The sequence below is a fragment of the Danio rerio genome, chromosome 16, assembly GCF_049306965.1.
Source record: "Danio rerio strain Tuebingen ecotype United States chromosome 16, GRCz12tu, whole genome shotgun sequence".
Classification (NCBI taxonomy): domain Eukaryota; kingdom Metazoa; phylum Chordata; class Actinopteri; order Cypriniformes; family Danionidae; genus Danio; species Danio rerio.
The window spans coordinates 48,561,566-48,587,705 of NC_133191.1; the positions used below are offsets into that span (position 1 = coordinate 48,561,566).

At 34.2% G+C, this 26,140-nt stretch overlaps 1 protein-coding gene across 3 annotated transcripts in view; it reads right to left on the reverse strand.

Annotated features, from left to right (window-relative positions):
• The window catches only part of zfpm2a (zinc finger protein, FOG family member 2a), a 309,174-nt gene extending 283,382 nt beyond the window's left edge, over positions 1 to 25,792 (reverse strand). For 2 of the 3 annotated variants that reach the window (XM_068213998.1, XM_009292598.4), the window contains exon 1: positions 25,530 to 25,792. In XM_068213998.1, coding sequence (XP_068070099.1) covers positions 25,530 to 25,569 — 40 coding nt within the window. In that variant the 5' untranslated portion in view covers positions 25,570 to 25,792. 3 annotated transcript variants of the gene reach the window in all.
• Positions 25,793 to 26,140: the final 348 nt, after the last annotated feature.

Below are 26,140 nucleotides of genomic sequence, written 5' to 3' on the forward strand. Positions count from 1 at the left end.
ACATACCTCAGTCAAAATGAGTTAAGTTTACAGTACGTTAACATCACTACAATATTATGGACTGAAAGATCCGCTGTAAATGCTGCTCTCCGAGTGTAAACTTGTTAACACCTTAATCAAAAAATTACCGTAGTGTATGATTTTTACTACATTTTGTGACAGGATAGTTTATACACACACGGCTTTAAGCACACGGACGCTACCGAGTGCATCTAAAGTACTGAGAAATGCAGAGGGTTTTTTCTGAGCAGTTCCTCACATCCAATATCTCGTATGTCACGGGGGCACGGATGAAATGTTCCTGAATAAAAGTGCCAAACAGCAGTTAAAGTCAACAAATTAAGAATTTGGCAAATAATTTGATTACTGATGTCCATGTAAACAGAGTAACTGTCTTTCTCCCCTGTGTCCGTGTGTTGTTTTGCCTCTGTGAAAATCAGCACGTGCTTGAACCAAAAACTCCCATTTTTATGCAAACCCTTCCCCATTTCCCTCCCCTGACAATCCCGCTTAAACAGAGCTGAACTCACCCACTTTCCTGACCTTTTTCAAACTAGAGGTGTGAAAGGTGTGGAGGTTTCATGGCCCTTTAAAAAAAAAAGTCAATAAAATGAATGATTGTTTTTTTGTGTCCTATCTTTTAAAGGAAAAACACAGTTTGTTTTTGTTTTTTTAGGTGAAAATAATTCCAAACAAAGCTGAAGAATTACATTTGCACATTTCGAAGCAACACTGTTAAGCATGAAAAATAAATCAGTTGAGTAAGTGGCTTTGTTTCCATTCCATTCACCTATTTTGGATATGCTCATAAAAAAATGATTGATTGATGTGCATACGTTTTGAAAATGCGCATTAAAAACATGCGCATAACTAAGTAGGATACACTTTTTATTCGATAAGGAAAGATGCTCATAAACTGCGATGGAAACATTTTTTTGTACAAATTCCAGTTTAGAAAACATACCTAATGATTTAATGATAAAGAGTTGATTCATTTCTGAATGAATCAGCCGTTTTGAACGAACTGCTTGAATTAATGATTCAATCATTCACTCATTAAAACAAGCACTTGTGACTGTTTTAGTGTCATGTTTACTCTTACATGACAGCAGGCGTTTATTTTCATTATCATAAACAATATAACGAGACCCCTCATACTGAGTGTATCCTAGATGTAAACCGTAAATCTCGAAAATCACAATATATTTACTCCATCATATATTTTAAAAAATAATAATGAATTGTTCAGTACAAAAAATTAGCACATCAAATTATTCAGTGAGTCATTTGGTGATTTAGTTAGACCATTTATTTATTCATTCATTCATTGTTTTTTTTTAATTGAATAACTAAATTGGCTGTTGTGTATGTGAATGAGTGTGTATGAGTGTTTTTCAGTACTGGGTTGCAGCTGGAAGGGCATTCGTTGTGTAAATCATATGCCGGATAAGTCAGCCGTTCATTCTACTGCGGCGACTCCTGATAAATAAGGAACAAAGCAAAAGGAAAAGGACTGATTTCCAATGATTTAAAGTTGATTTAAACTTTACACGTTTCAAAGAGCCTCAAAGTGAATAGACAAGAACAAAGCTCATGTAAAAACTAAAAATAAAAACCTTGACTGTAAATCAGCTAACAGCAGAAGCGATTGACCACTGTGCTATAACTACAGTATTTTCACAAGAGCAGTAGGAGATGAGAGAGGAGACGACGGATATCTGTGACCTTTTTTGTCCTTCACGTATGCCGAGCTTCAATCTGAGAGTGAGAATCAAACACACTGATCCGAAACTCGCTGTCAAACGCAGAGCCAGACATCAATCAATCAGCACTTTCATATTTTTTTGCCTCTCTTATCATTTGACCCATGTGTTATCCCGTTTCACTGGCTTAAGAAAAGTTGATGATGGTCAAATGTGCACCTCTGCAAATCTCAGCAAATGCACACACACACACACACACACACACACACACACACACACACACACACACACACACACACACACACACACACACACACATATATATATATATATATACATACACACACATACATACATATATATATATATATATATATATATATATATATATATATATATATATATATATATATATATATATATACACATACACACATACATATATAGATACAAACACACACACACACACAGACACACACACACACACATATATATATATATATATATACATATATATATATATATATATATATATATATATATATATATATATATATATATATATATATATATACACACACACACACACATACATACATTCATATACCGTATATACATACACATATGTAACACATAAAGCTTTTTTTATCTTAAGATAATCCGATTCAGTCAAATTCAAAAAACTGGAAAAAAAATTATTTATCATTACATTACTCATAATGGGCTCTATTTTAATGATCTAGGTGCAAAGTCTAAAGCGCATGGCGCAAAAGCATTAAGAGCGTGTCCGAATCTACTTTTGCTATTTTAAAGATGGAAAAATACAGTTTGCGGCCTGTTGCATGGTCTAACAGGGTTGTGCTTTTTCTCTGTTAATGAGTTATGGGTGTGTTTTGAGCATAACATGCATTGAACCAATCAAAGTCTCATCTCCCATTCCCTTACAGAATCAGTTGCATCAAATTCAAGAGTCAAATTCGCTACACAATAGACACGGATTCGCATCATTTCCAGGGCTTCTTTCTGCCCGGTGACTCTAGCTTCATTGCTAAATGACTAACATGGATTTTATTGAGAGAGTAGCTGTGTTTATGTGGTTTAGGAAGGCTGAAAAACAGTGTATATTTGTTCGGCAACGTGTTTGAGTCCATTAAACTCTTTCAGAGGTGCACCCAGCTCTGTGAGTTCATCAACTTCTCCAGAAACTATACCTGGATGATGAAAGCTTTCAGCAGTGCTTCCGACTGAACCGAGGATTTCCCAAGGGACACCAACAACAAGCACTACGTCATAATCATGCCGCTACAAGAGAAAGCTCCTGATTCGATAATGCGGGGCTAATGTCCACTTAAGTTCAGATTTTCTAACTTGAGGGATTCGCGTGTTGAGCGTGTCAAATGCACTAAATGCTTGACTTGCGCAGCTTCATTCGCACCACAGGATGTCTATTCACATCTTTGCATTAACTTAACATGTAAATCACTCACGCTTGACGGTTTTTCCGTGTCTGGTGTGAACGCGTCCTCACGCATAAATTTAACAGTTAACCTTAAACCTCATAATTATGGCTGCTTGATTATGGGAAAAAATCATAATCACAATTATTTTGATCATCATTGTAATCACGAATATTCAAACAATTACAGATCACGTCAAAATGATTAGCCCTCTAGTGAATTATGTTTTATATAAATATTTACCAAATCATGAGTCGAATGTACATCAATGAATGATGCGTATCCCGCGCTGCAAAAATTACATCACAGCACATGCTTTTAGTCATTTACACGTAAAACTGAGCTTTGCAGCGCAACAAATGTGTACAACTGGAAAGGAGGCAGTATATGATGCAATAATCGTTTTATCTCGATAGATGTTTTTCCAAAATCGTTAGAAGCCAAAATCGAAGATGAATTTTCGATTAATTGCACAGCCCAACTCATAAAAAAAAATTCTGGTCTTTTCTTTGGCCAAAATAACACTACAAAAATTGCATTTCGCTGCTTGGTCAAACTACTTATTTTAAATGAGTTAAATCAACTCAAGTTTTGGGGCCACAAAAATGTCTCATTTGTTTTATGGTCAATCCACTTAAATTTGTAAAGATTGTTAAGTTACTTTATAGATTTGTGTTGAGAAAACATGAAGGAATTGTGTGGAAACCAGTATTTTTTTTACAGTGAGCAATAAATGAATAAATAAATAAATAAATAAATAAATAAACAAATGAAAAGTTCAGATGTAAAAACCTCTAAGTGCTGTCTGAAATTTTCATCGAAAATTAACATTTCAGTATTGGGACTGACAACGTTCTTATACTTTAATTATTAAAGAAATGACTAAACACAACACTCAGCAATGATGTTTGCCGTTTGTTCAAAATACTTATTGAAAAATGAGCTGAAACAATACCATTCTTGAGGGTTTTTGAGAACAACTGTTTTATGTTCAATGCACCTAAATTTGTAAAAGAAAATTATTAAGTTAACTTAATTCCTTCATGTTGCCCCAAACACAAATCGATTGTGTGGAACCCAGCATTTTTACAGTCTTAACAGCATGGTAAAAACATGGCAAACTTTTAATCATTGATGAAATCATTAATGGGCGAAGCAGTGGCGCAGTAGGTAGTGCTGTCCCCTCACAGTAAGAAGGTCGCTGGTTCGAGCCTTGGCTCAGTTGGCGTTTCTGTGTGGAGTTTGCATGTTCTCCCTGCATTCGCGTGGGTTTCCTCCGGGTGCTCCGGTTTCCCCCCGAGTCCAAAGACATGCGGTACAGGTGAATTGGGTAGGCTAAATTGTCTGTTGTGTATGAGTGTGAATGTGTGTGGATGTTTCCCAGAGATGTAATTGTCTTTTGCGTTGTCCAGCTCCACTTCCTCAACTTTTTTCCATTCATTTTTCAACAATTAATTTTGTGATTCATAGAAGAAAGAAAGTCATGCAGGTTTGCAATGACATGAGGATTAATAAATAATGACTGAACTGTAGAGATTCACCCAAACTGTTCCATTAAACCCGAATCTCACATTCCCTGAGTATATCCCACAACATACTAACACAACAGGGCAGAAATGCACATGCATCAAAGGATAAAACAGGGTTTTACAGAAAGTCCATATCATGACAAACCCCAGACATGCGTTTCTGTCAAATCAATGCCCGGCTTTGCCATGAAAGCCTTAACATGTTCTGGAGGTTTACTTATTTCTTACATATCTGACGCAAATTGTTGATCTGTTTATTTTTTTTTTTCAGAGCTTTGTCTCCGGTGATTTTCCAGCCAGTCTGAAACATGATGTCCGCTTTATATTACAGGCTGGAAGAAATGCTGATGTACAAATTGAAGTGAAAGGCCTGATGTTTAATCCTCCCCTGCACCTTTCCCTTAATGATGTTTCATAGGAAAATGCCAGAGAAATGCCCAAACCCCTCCATCAGATACACACACACACACACATGCTGCGCTAATTCCTGCCAGAAACTCACACACTTCAATATTTCTGTCATCAGCTTAAGGTCAGCGTGCATGAGAAATATTCCACATAAAGTATTATGAGCGATAAAGAATTAACACATGAGCTCAAGAGGAGAATTTGAGCGCAATCAATTTAACACAAAAAGACGAAAGATTTTGAATAAGGTTTCTTTAAAGTGCCATCAATATTTCTTGGACATCAATGAGACTGTACTGAAAACAAAAATAATATTTTTCCATTGAGAAAATGTAAAAAAAAACTAATAAAATAAAAACTCTGCATTATAAAGCCTTGAGGAAGCAATGCAAATCAATCAATGTAAATAATAATAATAGAAAAACTAAACAAGCAAGCAAAAATAGTGATGAATAAATTAATACATAAATTCTGATATTAGCGCCCAGGAAGCCAGAAATAAAATAAAAGTGTAAAATGAAAGAGAGGTTTGAGATTTTTACCATAGAAGCTTCTCTGCAAAAAATGGCAGCTGGGGCACCGATAAAAAACGTAAAATAATGGCTGTTAAATTACAGACATTTACCATAAAATAACTGACGTTAAATTACAGAAATGTAATAGAAAGTTTTATTTAAAGAAATTACTGTCATTTAATGTTCGTTATTGTACAGTAAATTTCTTTAGTTTAATGGACGTTATTTTACATTTATTTAAAAAAAAAAAAAAACGTAAAATCTCTAAAAATATATATATTTTTTGCAGTGTGGCTAGGTCATGGCAAATAAAAAACAAGTTTACCACATTATATGAATATCACTTTTTTTACAATTATGAAAACATTTTAACAATAAAAAATAAAAAGCAATCAACAGTAATAAATAATACATAATATAAAATACATAAATAACAATAATAATAATAATAATATATGATATAAAAATCTAAAAATAAAGTTTTTTTAAGGTTTGCTTTTGATAAAAATGTAACCATATTTAAAGGATTCACACTTAAAAATATTTCATTTAAAGTCTTTCCAGACAAAAATCGTTGTCTAATAATATTAAAAATAGGGCTTTTCACAAGTATATGTTTAACAGTTTGGTTTCTGTTGCAATATTGACATGTAATTACCTGAAAATGTTAACAGAATGAAAAAGCTAATAAAGCAATAAATGAATACAATTTTAAGTCTGATGGGGGGTTGGAGGGAACCGGAGCAGCCGGGGGAAACCCATGCGAACACAGGGAGAACATCCAAACTCAACACAGAAATGCCAATTGACCCAGTCGAGACTCAAACCAGAGACCTTCTTGCTTATTAAAGATTCATTTGTGTATGTGAAGTTTTATAAACTATTTTTGAGGGGATCATGGGTGTTGTATGGATGTTTTCCAGTACTGGGTTGCATCCAGAAGGGCATCCGCTGTGTAAAACATATGCTGGATTTGTCGCTGTGTCGACCCCTAATGAATAAAAGAACTAAGCCGAAGGAAAATGAACAAATAAATAAAGCTCAATTAAATGTAACCAAAATTCATCAAGACCAAAGTTTCTACTGTTTGTTTTTCCTGAGCTCAGTGATACCAGCAGTCCTCTTCAGTTTCAGACACAACTGTGGCTAAAGTCTCAATCCCAGCAGCACTGGAATGTGTGTTTGTGTCCATCTCTATGTCTCTCTCACACACAGACACAAACACGCTTAACACAAGTCAATCTCCATATTCATTACATGCTAAGATTTCTGCTGATAAAACGTTGGCGGCCAGACTAGCGGTCTAACCCGTGAAACGCACTTAATTGAGCCATATCTTCACGCCGGTGATGTTGGGAGCCAAGGTGAAGGAGACGTGCGAGTGAAATGAGTGAATTCATGATGCTCTCTCTCTCTCTGGCTGTTTCCCCTTTTGGCAGGGGCCAAATAGAGAATGGTAAATGAAGCGATTGTGTCCCCTAGGCAGGAGCAGGGGGGGAAAAGCGCAAGCGTCTGTGCGTCAGGCTCCCCGGAGGCTATTCTGAGCCTGATGAGGTATATAACCACGCTGGAAACAAACCGCAAACTGGGCTACAACTGGGACCTCTGGGAAAACAAGTGGGAGAGAGAGACAGAAGCTGATGGAGACGCGCCACACCAGTGCTGGAGAGTGGCTAAACTGAAAGAAGAGTCATTGCCATCACTGACTACGCTTACATGGACATCAGTAATCTAATTATTAGCCTTAATCTGAATAAGACAATAATATGATGAAGGTGTATACGTGAGTTGTTCCTTTTAGGGTTGCACAATATATTGTTTTAGCATTGATACCGCAAAGTGTGCACCCGCAATGGTCACATCACAAGATATGCAATGTTGAGTCTACATTAGGGATACTAACGATTACTCGATGATCGATTAATTGTTGATAACTCTTTAATGGTAAGACCTTATCGATGACTGATTAAGCATTGACATTAAAAGGATAAGTTGTGTTGCGATGTGAGGCGCGTGCAGAACTTTACACATTACATAATTAAGTGTATGCAGTTTACATTACCTTATTGCAGGGATGCCCTAAATTTGGTCCTGGAGGGCTGGTGTCCAGCATATTTTAATTTCAACCCCAATCAAACACACCTAAACCAGCTAAGCAAGCTCTTTCTTGGTATACTAAAATTTCCAGGCAGGTGTGTTGAAGGAAGTTGGAGCTAAACTATGTAGGACGGCAGCCCTTCAGGACCAAGTTTGGACACCCCTGCCTTATGGAGTCTCTCTCTTGACTTTGCATATTGCCGGATGCATAGTATCCTGTTATGTGCAGATTGTCTTTATATATGCGCCAATGTCATTGCATTTAGTCATTAAACGATAATATTAATAAGCAATTGTTGCTTCTTTTTACGATAATACTAGAGTTTTATTTAAAGAAAAACAAAACATTTTCTTTGTGTGGGGATGCTTAGGTTTTGAGTCCAAAATACATGTCATAAAACTGACAGATCTGGCATTATTGAGGATAATGATTAATTAGTTAGATTTTTTATTTAATTGATGATCGATCACAGGATTTTGTGGAAATTGTCATTCCTAGTCTGTATAGAGTATATGCCGAGCTAGTGTTGTTCTCATACTGATAAACTTCCGGTGACCTGTTATTGTGAATTTTTTTCCATTTTATACGTTTCCTTTTACAGCATCGATGTTGTAATGTAATTAAAATACAATCAGTTAAATAAATTTTTTGCGTTCATTTAGTTGTTCAAGCGTAAAACGAGACAAAAAGCCGTTTACTGGTACGCGCCCGTCAGAATCGACAGGCTAGCGCTGAAGCTCCATTGAATACACTGGGGTAAATTAAATGCTCAGCCAATGAAGATCGCTGATTTTTAACGAAAACTGACCTTAAAGACACCAATTTTTGCATCGGCATAGTTTACCGGAAGCGCTTAACCCAGGTTACTGGCAAATTAAAAGTCCTATTAGCATGCGTCAGCATATACCCTATTATAGTTAACCAGGAGCTACATACTGGTATTTTTACTGTATTTATCTAAAAATTTAAAACAATGTTTTTTATCTTATGATAATGTTGCTTGTTTTAGCGAAAAACCTATTAATTTAGCCTTCTTCTGAAGATGAACCTAAATGTTTTTAGATTTAGACTACAGATGAGACCGAGCAAAGTAATGTGTTTTTTGCATTGTGGTTATTCAATTTCTGTACATGAATACTGTTCAACTCCCCAGAAATATTGATATTTACAATCCATCTTGTGAATCTGCATTCATATCGGGTTGTTTAATCTCAGAAAAAAAAAAGATATTTCCAATATCGTGCAGCCCTATTTCCTTTCATGTTCCCATTTAACATGTTACAGTACATGTTGCAGCAACAGTTCATGTTCTTCATCGGACCATATGTGATTTTGGGATTTCGTTTTTAATTTTGCGACGTTCAACTGCAGTTAATTTCTCACACCGAGCTAGCAAACAGACGACAGCGGACACAAATTCTTAAGCAACAGGCCACCTCTGCCATTTCATTCATTTACAATGTACATATATAAGTGTCAGATCAAGGTCTTTTTCTCAGGCACAAAATGGCATTATTTAATCGAATTGTCTTTTGAAGAATCAATTGAAATGTAAATATAATTAGTGATTTCTCAGTTGTTGTTGTTGTTCTTAAACTAGAAAGTAAGAAAATCAGAAAGTAAGTTTTGAATGTTTATATCTTTCATTAATTCGTTTTCCTTTGGCTTAGTCTCTTATTTTTCAGGGCTCATCACAGGGGAAGGAACCACCAACTATTCCAGCATATGTTTTAGACAGCGGATGCCCTTCTAGCTGCAACCCATTACTGAGAAACACCTATAACAGACTCACTAGTTTTTCACATTTTTTTGCGATAAAAACGACGGATTTTATGTCTGTTATTCCCAGAAATTTGCAGACAATTTTGCGATTAAAAGTATATATAAACAAAAATATATATGTATTTACTATATAAGGTAGCCTACTATGTTATGTGTGCAATCTAAAACAACGACAATAACACAAATAATACAAATAAAGCTTCTTTATTTTAGTCTCTTGTCAAGACAAGAGCTAAAACAGTCAGGGTTAATCCAAAGGAAGGTTGTAACTCTTATTCTTTTTCCATGATCTTACTTTCTCTCAGATTTAACTCACCGAAGCATCTGACATTATGTCACACATAGGACATGCATTAGGGCTTCCCAAACACAGCTTGCCATAAAACTCTTCAATGGCAGGGAAGCGTTTTCTCTTAAGTGCAGGGAAAGTTACATGTAAATGAAATCATTCATCGATTTAAGGCTCATCATAAAACCAGCCATACTGTAAAGCACAAATAACGTCCTTCAATTTGATCATGTCTATCAGCCGTCACCCTTTTCCTGTCTGTTCAATAGCTACAACTTCATTTTGCAGTCTGAAGCTCGTCAAACGCACCAAACACTCAATTCGCGCCACAAGATGTCTATAATCATCTTTGCTATGACTACATGTAAACCACTCATGTTTAGTCTGTGTCTGCTTACTGCTCAAGCTGAAAACTCCCCCGCCCCGTCTCCATGTAATGTAATGATTGTGAGGTCGCAGATGAGACGTAATTTTTCGAAAGACACTCAAATACATCACGTGCGCTGGGATGGCAATATCTATAAGTCTTTTAATTGATTATGTGTTGATTCGCAGAATCGTGAAAAACTAGGGGGTCTACCATACACTCTTGCATTCAAACACGCACTCATACCCTACAGCCAATTTTGCTTACCCAATTCCCTTATAGTGCATGTCTTTGGACTTGTGGGGGAAACTGGAGCACCCAGTGGAAACCCATGCAAACACCATATAGAAATGCTAACTGGCCCAGCTGGGACTCGAACCAGCGTCCTTCTTGCTGTAAGGCAAGAGTGCTAACCACAAATGTAAATTTTGTCAGTTGGGGAGTTTACCTTAAGACTAATCTATAAGCTTAAGGCTAACATACTAACACAGATAAAAACAAACAACTAAATAAATAAATATAAAACTTTCATTCTTATTCGAAGGGGCTATTAAACTGCCGTTCCAACCTTCCACTTCAGTCTTGATCAGAATGCAGGCCTGAAAAGAAAAGAGAGAGACAGAAAGGGCCCAATCGATGATCTGAGAGTCTAAACTAGATTCCTAAGCAGTTTGCCACTCTCGGCAGCAAGATAAGATAAACTTTCTTTGACCCGAGCGATGAAGTTGCCATGGCGATCAGGGAGTACACTTTCCCTATTGATATTGCGCTGATGTAACAACAAACAGAACCAGATCGTGCGGCCGATAGCGCTGATTAATTAATACCAATATTGATCTGTACAAGCAAGACACAAGGCTATTAACTCGAAGGCTGAAAGTCAATTGTTACCTGGAGCTCAATAGACTGATCACTGATATCACAGCCAAATAAACTAAACAACAGACGACACAGATTAGTCAAGTACAATTTCTGCGATTTGATCTTGTTAGGTCCTTCAAGACAGAAGTGAAAGGGAAAAGTTGACTTAAAGGGACAGTTGACCCAGAAAGCCAACTACAAAAAGAACCATAAAGTAGCTCAAATAACTAAATCAAGAGTTAATAATGTACATTTTAAAATCTAACCCTATAACCATTTAGACTAAAACACAGAAAATATTATAGTATTATAGTAATATTAAAGTAACTTTTTCCAAATAATAATGTTTTCAAATGCAATTTAGTCATGTGATCCAAGGACACATTTTCAGCATCATTTTACACCAGCCTAAGTGTCATATGACCCTTCAGATTTAAAAAAACACTTTTATTTATCTGATCAACAGAAAGTTTTCATGATTTAGAAATCTTTAATAACATTAGACTTTATTTACTGTAATTTCAGTAATATACTGTATTACTTTACTGTAATAATTCATTAATTTTCTTTTCGGCTTAGTCCCTTTATTAATCAGGGGTCACCACATCGGAGTGAACCGCCATATTATCCAGCATATGTTTTAGACAGCGAATGCCCTTCCAGCTGCAACCCATGACACATTTACACTACGGACAAGCTTACCCAATTCACCTATAGCGCATGTCTTTAGACTTGTGGGGGAAACCAGAGCACCCGGAAGAAACCTACGCAAACATGGGGAGAACATGCAAACTCCACACAGAAACGCCAACTGACCTAGCCGAGGCTTGAACCAGCGACCTTTTTGCAGTGAGGGGACAGCGCTACCTACTGTGCCACCCATATGTAGAGTTGAAGTCAGAATTATTAGCCCCCCTTTGAATTTTTTATTCTTGTTTAAATATTTCCCAAATGATGTTTAACAGAGCAAAGAAAGTTTCACAGTATGTCTAATAATATTTTTTTTCTTCTGGAGAAAGTATCATTTCTTTTATTTTAAATAGAATTAAAGCAGTTTTTAATCAGGTGTCACTGTGGTGCAGTAGGTAGCATGATCACCTCACAGCAAGAAGGTCGCTGGTTCGAGCCTTGGCTGAGTCAGTTGGCATTTTTGTGTGGAGTTTGCATGTTCTCCCTCTGTTTCCTCCGGTTTACCCCACAGGTTCAAAAATGTGCTATATAGGTGAAATAGGTAAGCTTAATTGTCCATAGTGTATGTGTGTGAATCTGTGTGTACGGATGTTTCCCAGTGATGGGTTGCAGTTGGAAGGGTATCCGCTGCGTAAAACATATGCTGTATAAGTTGGTGGTTCATTCCGCTGCAGGCGGCCCCGGAATAATAAAGGGAAAGTCAAAAAGAAAAAGAATTAATGAATTTTAAGGTCAAAATTATTAGCCCCTTTAGGCTATATATATTTTTTTTTTCGATAGAAACAGAACAAACCATCAATATACAATAACTTGCCTAATCACCCTAACCTGCCTAGTTAACCTAGTTAAGCCCTTAAATTTCACTTTATAGAAGTGTCTTGAAAAATATCTAATCAAATATTATTTACTGTTATCATGGCAAAGATAAAATAAATTAGTTATTAGAAATTACTTAATAACTATTATGTTTAGAAATGTGTTGAAAAAAATCTGCTCTCTGTTAAACAAATTAAGGAAAAAATAAACAGGGGGGCTAATAATTCTGACTTTGTCATGATGACAGTAAATAATATTTGACTAGATATTTTTTAAGACCCTTACATACAGCTATACATAATAATGGTTTGTTCTGTAGACTATCGAGAAAAAAAATATATAGCTTAAAGAGGCTAATAATAATTAGCTCTTAAAATAGTTTTAAAAAAATTAAAACTGCTTTTACTCTAGCCGAAATTAAACAAATAAGACTTTCTCCAGAAGAAAAAATATTATCAGGCGTACTGTGAAAATTTTCGTGCTCTGTTAAACATAATTTGGGAAATATTTAAAAAAGAAAAAAAAAATCAAAGGGGGGCTAATAATTCTGACTTTAACTGTACATACATATGTTAAAATTAACTTTTTAAGTTTAAATGTTTCCATATACAAGACATGTATATGACTTTGGGGTAACACTTTAGCTCAAGTATCAATTCTCATGATTAACTAATTGCTTACTACTTTACAAAAAAAAACTGCTTTTCTTCTTTCTTATTTTTTGTTCAGATATCTTGATTCCTAAATCAGGATGCATTTTCTAGACAAGCAAAAATATTGTTTTGTTTTAAGCAATAACTAAGGGAGTTTTTCCTCAAAACAAGCAAAACAATCTGCCAATTGGGTGAGCAAAACAAGATTGTCAAAACAAATAACAATATTAATTTGCTTAATTTAAAGCAAAACATTTCATTTTGGCATATTATTTACTAAAACAAGGCAAGATATTTTACTTGTCTTTAAACTTTTTCTTGAGTTGGATATTTGGACTAGAAACAAGACAAAAACTCTAAGAAAATCAAGTGCCTGGCTATTATCAAGATATTGGATGTTAAGTAGTACTTTTAAAGTATGTATTCTGCAAGAACTTATTCTACATAATCCTACTCAATACCTACATGTAAACCCAGATAATACCTTAATAACTCTTAACAAGCTGCACATACAGAGTTTTAATGAGACAAAATCCTACTTTGTGGGATGGTAATAGCAAGAATTGTACCTTAAAAAAAGTGTGATCAACTTTTGTACTTATTTAGGTATGAAACATCATATAGAAGACTTAAATAGTGATGAAATCATAATTATTAGGCTAAAAATTGCTTAAAAGTTTACGAACTCTGTTTAAAATATTGAATGATTAACAACAAACAGGCTTTGAGAGAATTAATGACTTCTGAGTTGAAACTAATGGGAATCTAAAGCGACTAGCACGAGTTGACAATTTGCTGTCTTGAGGTGAAGATATTGTTTACAGCGTTTCTGTCCGTGCAAATTTCAGTGCAGAGGAAGGCAAACTGTCAACTCTGGAATCATCTGTGAGGAATTCAGGAAAAGGGAAGATAAAGAGGAAACTTTGGCAGGAAGTGACCTCCACCTTTTGAAACCATCAACCCTGATGCATCATAGACACTTTTCCAGCACAGCGAGACACGGACAAACTGACAGGCGAAGAAGAAAGGAAAGCGGGAATGTTTGGGAGAGAGAATAGACAACAATAAAATCTGAAAAAAATGAAAAATCTTTGTAAATGAAATGCTTCCAGCTGTGCAAGCTTTGTTTTGTGTATTTTTGTGTTGGGAATGTGTGATTGCAATTTACATTGTGTTGCACGTTTAACATGCAGGATGTAAAGAGGACATCGCTGTAAACAAGTTTGAAATTCCTTTGCAGTGGTATACGGTTAGCAAAAATCTATATCATTACATCAAAAAATAGTAAATAAATAAACACACAGAAACAAGCAGAAATTACCACAGTAAGAAAACAGCCATTCATAAAGCATCTGATCATGTTTACTCTCCAGCTGAATCACCTCATGTCTTTTATTTTTATTCACTTTATTGTACATTAGAGTGCTTTAAATTAAACAGCATCATAATAGTAAAACAAGCAACAAAACTGTGTCAGGGTTGCTTTTAGGTCAACTTTTTTTTTGACGGAGTTAAGAAAATTAAGTTCTAATAACTTTGCCCTTAAACTTCCCTATTTTTAAACAATAATCAGCTTAATTCAATATATAAAATGAAATTATTATTAAATCACTAAATATTTTTTTCTGAAAAAAAAAGATAAGTCAGTTAAGAAAAAACAAAAAACAAGATATTCAATAAAATGACCACAGATAAAGACAGACAGACAGACAGACAGACAGACAGACAGACAGACAGACAGACAGACAGACAGACAGACAGACAGACAGACAGATAGATAGATAGATAGATAGATAGATAGATAGATAGATAGATAGATAGATAGATAGATAGATAGATAGATGAACAGAAAAAATCTATAATAAATATCTACAATAAATAAATAATTAATTAATTAATAAACACATTAAAATAAACATCTAACATCTAAAATAAATAAACTAATAAATATATACAATAAATATCTACAATAAATAAATTAATAATGAACAAATAAATAAACAGATATCTAATAAACAAATAAATATCTACTATAATTAAATATTTATAAAATAAATAAATAATAAATTAATTTATTAATTAAGAAATGAATTTCTAAATATACAAATATTTACAATAAATAAAGATCTACAACAAATAAAACATATCTACAATAAATACATAAATATCTACATTAAACAAATAATGAATGAATAAATTAACAAATAAATATCTGCAATAAACAAATATCCACAATAAATAAATCAACAAATGAATATATACAATAAACAAATGTGTACAATAAACAAATAAACAAATAAATAATTGCAATAAAAATATATACAATGATATATATATATATATATATATATATATATATATATATATATATATATATATATATATATATATATATATATATATATATATATATATATATACAACAAATAAACAAATAAATATCTACAATAAATAAATAATAATATACAAATAATTATCTGCAATAAATAAATAAACATGCTCAATGAATACATAATCAGACTCTTTTAACTATCTTAATCTATCTATACACACACACACACACACACACACAAAAGTAAGTTTATATAAGTAATTCTAATTTGAAATGCATGGATTTTTCGGAGCACCTACCAGCTATGCTAAGGTCAACATTTACATCTAGTTTTATGAATCACACATCCAGTGTAATAATGAGGTTTACTAGAGCCTACGTAACGCATACATGTATTATAAATGCAACCGTACCCTTGCAACACATTTGCATTTGAACAGCTGATAAAGGAGCAAAATGTAAATGACTGTCTTCACATCAGAGCCTTTGCTTTCTATAGGTTTGTGAAGTCGAACGGCTTCTTCAGCTTAGACAAGGCAAAACAACGCAAGCTGTTATTGGCAGCCAACAGATGTCGGAAAGGAAAGTTGGCATCCAGCAGCCATTCGTCATGAGACAAATCTAACAGGAACACGCAAAAACTGCACACTTTCATCAGAGGAATCAATGGAAATAGGTCTGAAGTATGAGAAAGTCATCTCTGAGGAGTTTCATTATTAACAGAACTACATTCTCCACCAAAACAGAGCTTGTTTGGACGGATGGTTCACTAGAAAACAATACACACATGGATTCACACAGCCTTACAGTGTCAGAATCTCCCTAATGATGAAACATTAAACAGATCCCCGACACAGAGATATAAGCTCCAAATGCATTCAGTTATTAGTGGCTCCTACACCTTTTTCAAAATCTAATTTAAGTATTTTTCAAGCACTTCACTTACATATACTGTAAAAACAAGCAGGGTTCCACACAATTCATTCATGTTGTAGTAACACAAATCGATTAACTTAACAAATTTAAGAGAATTGAACATAAAACTATTAAGTTGTCTAAAAAAAAAACTGATTGTGTTGTTTCAGCTCATTTTAAATAAGCAGTTTTTCAGTGTACTTCATCACATTCAGAGATTAGAATACTAGTGTATAACAAATAGCATCTTATACGTATTCAAAAAAATAATAATTTTGATGGCTTGTTTGCCCCAAGCCCAATATTAAATAGTAATTTACTCTTTTGAATGTCATTAACTTGCATCTTGTCATGTTTTGTCTTAAAATTATATTTATTTTAGTGTTATTATTTAAGGGTGAAGATCTAAAATCCAAGCATGTTGTCTTCTCCCACTGCTTAAACAAAGGGTGCAGAAATAAATAAATTAATTAATTGTCATTTTCAGTTCACATTTTGTACAAATGAATACATAAATATTTTAGTATTATTTTATATTATTATATATAATATTTAAATTATTTAATTTTTTTAAATAATTTTTTAGTATAGTTATATGATTTGTAAAGTGTTATTTTTTGTCTTAAATGTATATTTATTTTAATTTAATTTGTTATTTAAGTGTGAAGTGGTAAAATCCATGCATGATGTCTCCTCCCACTGCTTAAACAAAGGGTGCAAAAATACATAAATTAATTAATTAATTTCAATTTCAGTTCACATTTTGTACAAATGAATACATAAATATTTTAGTATTATTTATTACTATTAAATTATATATAGTATTTAAATTATTTTATTTTTTATATTATTTATTTTAGTATATTTAAATGATTCGTAAAAGTGTCATCTTTTGTCTTAAATTTATATTTATTTTAATTTAATGTATTATTCAAGTGTAATGTGTTAAAATCCATGCATTATGTCTTATCCCACTGCCTAAAAAAAGTAAATAAATTGATTAATTTATAATTAATTATTTACCAAATTAATATTAATTAATTTATTTATTTATTTATTAAGAAAATAATTCATTAATTTCTTAATAAATGTAATTTATTAAGTTTTGTGCAATTACGTTTTGTGCAATTGAATAAATAAAATATTATTTTGATATTATTATTTATTTTAGCATAATTATATGATTCTTTAATGTGTCATCTTTTGTCTTAAACTGATCTTTCTTTTAATTTAAGGTATTATTAAAGGGTGCAGAAAAAATAAAATAAAATGATGAGTAAATAAATAAACAAACAAACAAACAAATAAATAAATAGATAAATAAATTAATAAATAATTGTAGACTCAAGAGTTCACATAGTGCAAATAAATAAATAAACTATTATTTTAATATTGCTATTAATTTTAGATGACTCTTTAAAGTGTCATTTTTGTCTTAAATGTTTATTTATTTAAATTTATTGTATTGTTAATTAATTAATTGTAGACTTCAAATTTCACATTTTGTGCAAATAAATACAATATTATTTCAATATTAATATTTAAGTACATTTATATGATTCTTTAATGTGTCATATTTTGTCTTAAATTTATATTTAGTTTCATTTAATGTATTATTCAAGTATGAACTTGCTTAAACAAAGGGTGCAGAAATAATAAATAAATAAATAAATGAAAAATATACTCCAGAGTTCACATTTTGTGTAAATAAATAAATAACATATTATTTTAATATTATTTTATTTATATGATTCTTTAAAGTGTTATCTTTTGTCTTAAATTATTATTAATTTTATTTAATGTATTATTCAAGTGTGAAGTGGTAAAATCCATGCATGGTGTCTTCTTCCACTGCTTAAACAGAAATAAATTAATGGCTGAATAAAAACAAACAAAAAAATAAAATTAAAAATAAATAAATTTATGTAGACTCCAGAATTCACTAAAATTTGAATATTATTTTAATAATGTTATTTATTTTAGTACATTTATATTATTCTTACCCGTTTAGTGAAATAAATTATTATAAAAGCACTACAATTACATTTTTAAGCAGTTTCAAGCACTTGATCTAAAATCTAAGAGCTTTTCAAAAAACTTCAAAAACACCAAACTAAAATACATTTTCAATGATTTCCAGCACCCGTACAAACACTGCTTATTAGATAAAACAAAAGGGCATGAAAATAGTGCAGAATACCGACTGGTAAACCGCAGGATTCAAACCACACACACCATCCTTTTCATCTCTAACATAAACATATCCATGCACACAGAGACACACACACACACACACACACACACACACACACACACACACACACACACACACACACGCACGCACTGGCATGTTGGCAGCCAAGTCAGCAAACACTCTCACTGCACCATTATAAGTTGAGTCTGTGATAAACCCTATCCAGAGATAGCCGTGTCACCTGATAGGCCTGACGGAGCTCTCATATGACATCATCATCTGCTGGGCGGAGCCGAGATGATAATCACACTCTTGTTATGAAGTCATGCTGACAGTCGATTACACACAGCGAGCAACAACAAACCTCCACCCCAGATCTCTGACCATCATTTTCCAGTGCAGAAAGCTGGCAAGCCCTCCATCTACTGTAGTTCAGTTTGAGGGTAGGCACTGATTCTTCAGTAGCCGTTTCAGTTTCCTTTGTCAACTGTCAGCTGAAAATTGAGAGACTGCTTAACTCCCATTGATTTAAAGTTAGCATTGCTTCAACATCTACAATAGTAAACAGAGTATTTTTAGGCAGAGCAGCTCAATAACTACTACACATCATCGACTGCTGCTTAAAATGACTTCATATCTGTTTCAATGTCATTCAGAAATGGTCTCCCATGACCTTGTGACCTCAAATATAAACTTTTTGTCTACTGCTTTTTTATAGATACTATAAATTTGGACAATATACAGTTTTACTGTTTTTTTTTTTTTTTTTTTACAAGGACATATTTAATTTTGGATGTAGTGCAGGTCTTGAATTGCTCAGATACTGTTCTCTTCATGTCACATTCAGTTATGAATTACATAAATAAAAAACTATAGTTGATACTTTAAATCACCCCCCACACCCGATCACATTTATCATAAGACAATAGTCAATTGTACATCTTAAAGAGATAGTACATTAGGGTTGGGTCGATAGACAATGCCATCGTCGTATGGCCAATAGACATATGGCTCAGCTTCGTGATCCTCCACCCACCTCCGTTCGCAACAGCAACCTGCTCGAAAAAAACCCCAGAGAGCAGTGCCCGTCAGACAGTTGATCAAGGATGTACTGCTGGATCGCGTCTCACTATAGTTGTTAAACGTGATACTTAATTAATCTTGGCTCTATCTAACGGTCTTTTGAATCTATCAGGTAACGTGTCACAGTGTCAGTACACTGCTTCAATCTTTCACTTTCATGCTTGTACTTAGTCATTTTAGCGAAAACCCCTGATACTGTTGGTTGTGCACCTTTTTTATCAACCAAGTTTGTCGACGCCATTATAACGACACAGATCACTCTGCCTATTCATGCCAGAGTCCCACAGAAAAAGTGATTGACAGTTGATAATTTGTGTGTAACTTACCTTTATTTATTTATGATTTAGTTATGGATAAAACAAAGACCATGCGGGTCAGGTAGTTGAAACGGTGGGCTACAAATAATTGATTTGTTATGAATTAATTAATTATTCATAAATAATTAGTTCAATGCCACTTACGATGACGATGCTATCGTCCATCGCAATGTTTTACATTAGACATCATACGATGTCGACATCGCCCAACCCTAAAGTACAAGCAAAAAAACGATATCATCATCATATCATATTACTCATTCTTTGCTTGTTTTTAAGAGTTTCTTTATTCTGTTAAACACATAAGAAGATATTTTGTAGAATGCTGAAAACCATTGACTTCCATAGTTCCATCCTAACATGAATGTCAATAGTTCCAGGTTTACAGCTTTCTCCAAAATTTCTTATTTTGAGTGCAACAAAAGAAAGAAGCTTTGGAACAACTTGATAATAAGGGTAAATGGTGAGTACATTTTCATTTTCGGCTAAACATAACTCAATTAAATTCATCTTTATTTCTATGACACTTTTACAATGTAAAATGTGTCAGCAGACATTTTGCATGCTCATCATCAAATTTGAAATATGAACTCATGAGACACTTGGCTTTTAAGGTATATTTTTTTCTAGGTCATTGCATTAATGTTTTCCTGTGTTTGTATATGGAAAAACAAATATTGCACACAATACAATTTTTTCTCATTACTTCATAATGTATAAATTATTATATTTTTGAGCCAGATGAGCTAGATGGACCATAGTAAAGCTCATAGTGTCTTCTTTCTATTGATACGTAATTTGAAGAACTGTTACTATTTAAAGTAAGATAGGTGTAAATCCCCAAAAGTGAGTGCTGATAACAGGTTTTTAACATAGAAGTTCTGATAAATTGAAACTGCTTCAGTCCAGTTTTCAGAGTTGAAGTTTAGTTTAGTTCAGTTCAGTGTGGTTTAGTTTTCACTGCTGAAAGTCCAAACACAAAGTAAATCCATCAATTCGCAGCTCCACAAGTCCCAAAGTCCCAAACCCAAGGATGAGAGTGTTTAGGAACAAAACTTTACGGATTGACGAAAGTGAAGTAAAAAAAAAACCTTGAGAGGAACCAGGCTCAGTTGGGCACAACCATTTCACCTCTGGCCAAACTTCTTGTGCAGAGCTGCAGTCTGTTGTATCATTAAAGTTGAAATGTCACACTGCAATCCAAATTCGCTTTCCAAAAGATCCAAAGTGTGTCTTTATTATTTGACTGGCGATCTCAAACAAGCATTGTTTCCACCACTGTGGGAAAACCAGCTTAAATTCACCTGTTAGTCACCAAAACAACAAATAGATTAGCTTGTAATGGAATGCAGCAGAGAAAAATGAAAAATATCAAATATCAGCGACGACAATTTGAACAGCCATGGATTTCCGAGTGAATGCATGAAGTGCTTAAAGTCACTGTGGATGCATATCATCTGTCAAATGCATAAATGTAAATGCTCTGGTAGGTACGAAGCAGACAAAAACAGCTCACTGGCTTTTGAAACAGACCTGAAAGAAAGCAGTGAATCATCTCACAAAGCAAAGTGACGCTTAAAAGTGTGCGTAGCTGCATAGCGAGTGTAAACAGATGGAGAGAGGCCTTACCTATCACCTCTCGCGCTCTCCAACCACACACATGCAACTCCAGGGGCTATTTTACAGACAAATTACACCACGGGGCACGCTTCCCATTCGCCAACCCGTGTATCTTCCCTGCCTATTAAAGCAGCAGCGGACATCCCTCAGCCCAGACTGAGACATCACGCGTAATCGTGCTCCATCCATAACACATCAGCAATATTTTCATCTCTTCCTGTCATAAATTTCTGCTGGCCCCAGCTATGCCCGGTTAACAATCGGGCCAATTTATTGGCATATTGGCAAAGGCGATAAGGGCTAAAAACAACAACGGCGAGCAGCCGCTTGTGGAGATGAGCTGATAACGCTGATATGAGCTCCCATACAAAACATCTCACCCTCCATCACCTCTCTATCAAACTCTTATTATGATGAGAAGAACTGAAAAAGGAGAGGCCGAGGGGTCTTCGCTTCGCTTGGGAGGGGGGGACCAAAACGCACACGCAAAATAAATATGAATAAAAAATGGAATCAGATGCAACGTTTCAGGGCCAAAAAACAAGGAGGAGAAATACATAATTTATCACAGTATTATCGGGATATCCAGGCAGCCTAATCAAGGAGCGGTGGATGACTATTTTTTGCCTTATCATCCAAAGTGGTGGAAACGGAGAGGGAATTATCAGCCGGCTGCAGATTGCTGGGTTGGAATTTTAATGGTAATAATCGCAGCTCTGATGGTATATCTCCCTGCCTTATCTTTCCCATTATCTGGCCCTATCTCACAGGCATCGCTGCAAATTAATGGTGCTTTTTCAGCACGGCCTTTTTATCATTGCTCAGAGAGCACCCAAGGGGAGAGAATAAGCAAAATATTAAAATACTGCATAAATCACAATTTTAGATAACCGTCCAACGTATGGAGGTGGCGGTGGTGAAGGGGGGGTGGGCGTACGGTGCCCAGCAACCTTTTTGTCCTTTAGAATGACTCTCGGTCTCTCTGTGCACTGGATCAGACGGCCTCTTCCTCGTCCTGAAGTACCGAAGAGAGGAACTACGGGCTCTGTGTGACCTTTCTGAGCCAGAGACAATGCCGTGATATTATGAATGCTCTGGTGACGGAGCTGTGAGGGCTGTTTGATAACTCAAACCTCAGTTCCTGGACATCTCCGAAGGAAATCGGCACAGATCGATTTGCATGCAAACGCCTCAGTCAACAGTTTAATGACTCGAGCTCATTTCCGCTATTCTAAAGCTGTCATGCTTGTCGAAGAAGATAACAAACGAAAATATGCAAAGATCGCTTTGCGCTGACTAAAAGCCTTCACTCAAAAGAGGACATTTGCTATTTATTCAAACTACTTATTTAAATTGCGCTGAAACAACACAATTTTTATTCTTTTTTTGGGATAACTTAATTGTTTTATGTTTTCCCAACAAAAATCGATTATGTGGAACTCAGCACTTTTACAGGGTTCAGTCATATTTACTGTACTGTACACACTGGTACAGTCAAACAATATTTGCTCTCAAACAACACATCTCAATTGCTTACTTAAGTAACTCTACAGAATATTTACAGGAGTTTAAAAATATTAGAACATAAGTTTGGTAGAGTACATAAACAGATTCAATCCAACACATTTCCTTTCAGTAGTAAAAACAGCATGACGACACATACAAAAAATATTGAGCGGACACATACACATGCAGAAAAATAAAACATCTGGCTTTCAAAATTGTGCAACTAGTTTATCACACATCTTCTCATCCCCTTGGCTTAGTTTATCCTGATGGTTGAACACACACACACACACACACACACACACACACACACACACACACACACACACACACACACACACACACACACACACACACACACACACACACACACACACACACACACACACACACACACACACACACACACACACTTCACAACAGAGGAAGAAGATTCTGAATCATTTCTATTTGCGGTTTAAACACACATACACACACACACACACACACAAACACAGAGAGAGAGAGTACTACTAAAAGGCCCTGACCAAAAATTGAAGCACTCACACCTCGACTATTTCATTCACACAAAAAAATTAAAGCAACAACAGCCAGTCCATTCAATTACTCTAAAACTGAGTTTGTATTGTCGACCTCTTCCTGTGTGAAAATATTCGAGTGCTGTATTATCACCGTGTCCTGAAATAGGCCTGAAAAATGGAAATGCTCAAGCTACTGATGGTCTATATTTTATGAAACGCATTATTTATTTAACTCCGAAGAGCTCTGTGGATTATTCTGGGCTGAAATGTGTCATATTTATTAAATATGACATTCATTTTAGAGCTCAGAAACATTTTTTTTTAAATGTGAAATATATATATTTTTACACATATTGAGGGAGGAAAGTATTTATTTCATTTGCTCACAAATATAAAAAATAAGCTTCTATTATCTCAAGAAGAGTATCTGTGTGGCATTAATATTTTCATGACATCCACAACTAACTCTGAAACAGACCCTTGAGGAAAGCTGTACAGAAATGCAGTGAACTAAAACTGACAGCATTTTTTCAGCCTGCCAAGCCATCGTAAAAACAGAATCTAGATAAATCTAAAGATAAAATATGACTTTAGTGTGCCATAACCAAAAAATCGTCTTTAGTTATGGAAACATCTTCAAATGAGCAAAAACAACAAATAAAAAAGGCTGAAAGATGAACAGCCTCGAAACACACTCTTAACAATTCTTCAGATAATAATAATAAAAATGAATAAATTAATTAATAAATAAATAATAATAATATTAAGACACTCAATCTGACCATGGTATACTCATTATAGAATAATATTAATACTAAAAATGCTAAATCTGTTCATGGTTTACTAATTATAGAATAATAATAAAAACCATAAATATGTTCATGGTTTACTTATTATAGAATAACAATAATACTAAAAACACTCAATCTGTTCATGGTTTACTTATTATAAAATAAAAATAATACTAAAAACACTCAATCTGTTCGTGGTTAACTTATAGAATAATAGCAATACTAAAACACTCAATCTGTTCATGGTTTACTTATTATAAAACAATAATGATACTAAAAACACTAAATATGTTCATGGTTTACTTATTATAGAATAATATTGAAACTAAAAACATTAAATCTGGTTATGGTTTACTTATTATAGAATAAAAATGATACTAAAAACAATAAATCTGTTCATGGTGTATTTAAAATAATAATACTAAAAACACAATCTGTTCAAGGTATACTTATTACAGAATATGTGCATTAAAAACACTATACATGACTATTAAGCATCCACTGCTAAAATAAATATCTCTGTTATTTCACCTGATAATGAATAGTAAAATTAGACTAACGTTATAGATATAAAATTAGCATACTGTACGTATAATAAAAACAAAGTTGCTAACTAGCCAACATCGTTATGAATAAAACATCTCCACATAACCACAACAAATACAAAACCCCTGACAGATGAAATACCTAAAAACTTTAAAAGAATAACATCTTCAAATCTATTACTAACGTTACTTCTTTTTTCAGTTCATATGTCTGTCGCGAGAAACTTTCAGCATTAAATAACGCATGTAAATATATACACGCGAATATTTCTGCACAATAAAACCCGAATAGGCTATTCACGAAAAAAAAAGTAAACACAAAAGGGAAGTATAACGATGTAACACTGACTGTAAATCTCGAATACTTCTGACTAAATGCAAAACCACCGCAGCATCAAAACAACACAGACAGAAGAAGCTTTGCACCTGCTGCTAGAATCAGTTGTCATAAACTGATCTGTATCCCTTTCATCCAACTTTACTCCGCTCAGAAACAATATTCAAATAATAATAATAATAGAAAACAGAGTAACTTACGTTTGATTTGCCGGGGGTTGCTCTGCTTTCTGCGGGACATGTTGATCCGGACGATTATTGATTATTCAATATTATTACAGATTATAATGAGAGGTTATTATGGATCATCCAAGAGCCGAACGGGTCGCGAAAGAAATGAGGATTATTCACAGGCTCTTGCTCTCACACACGCGTCCCCGTCGCTCAGTGCGTGCGCACGCGTGTGTGTATCTGTATCTGTGTGTGTGTGTGTGTGCGCGGAGCTGCGGTCCGCTCGGACTGACGGCGGAGGAGAAGGCGTTTCGCGCTTTTGTTTGAACGTGAAGTTTGATCCACCGCGAGCGCCGTACACACACAATCTCTCACACATTCTGCTGTTAAACTTCGCAGTTTGTGCGGGGTTTTGTTTTATAAAGCACTATTTGTACAGCATAGGTGTTCGTTTCTTTTTCAACGTACGCTTTACAGTTATTTAAAGCGTTTGTTACTTCATGAACGTGTTTGTCTGTCCATTACTTGTGTATTTTATTCATTGTCTATTAAGAAACAGCATTTACTTTATATCAGATGTCAGCAAAACACGTGTGCTAAAAAGTAAGCTCAACTGAGAGAGTTGCCCGCAATTTTTAGCC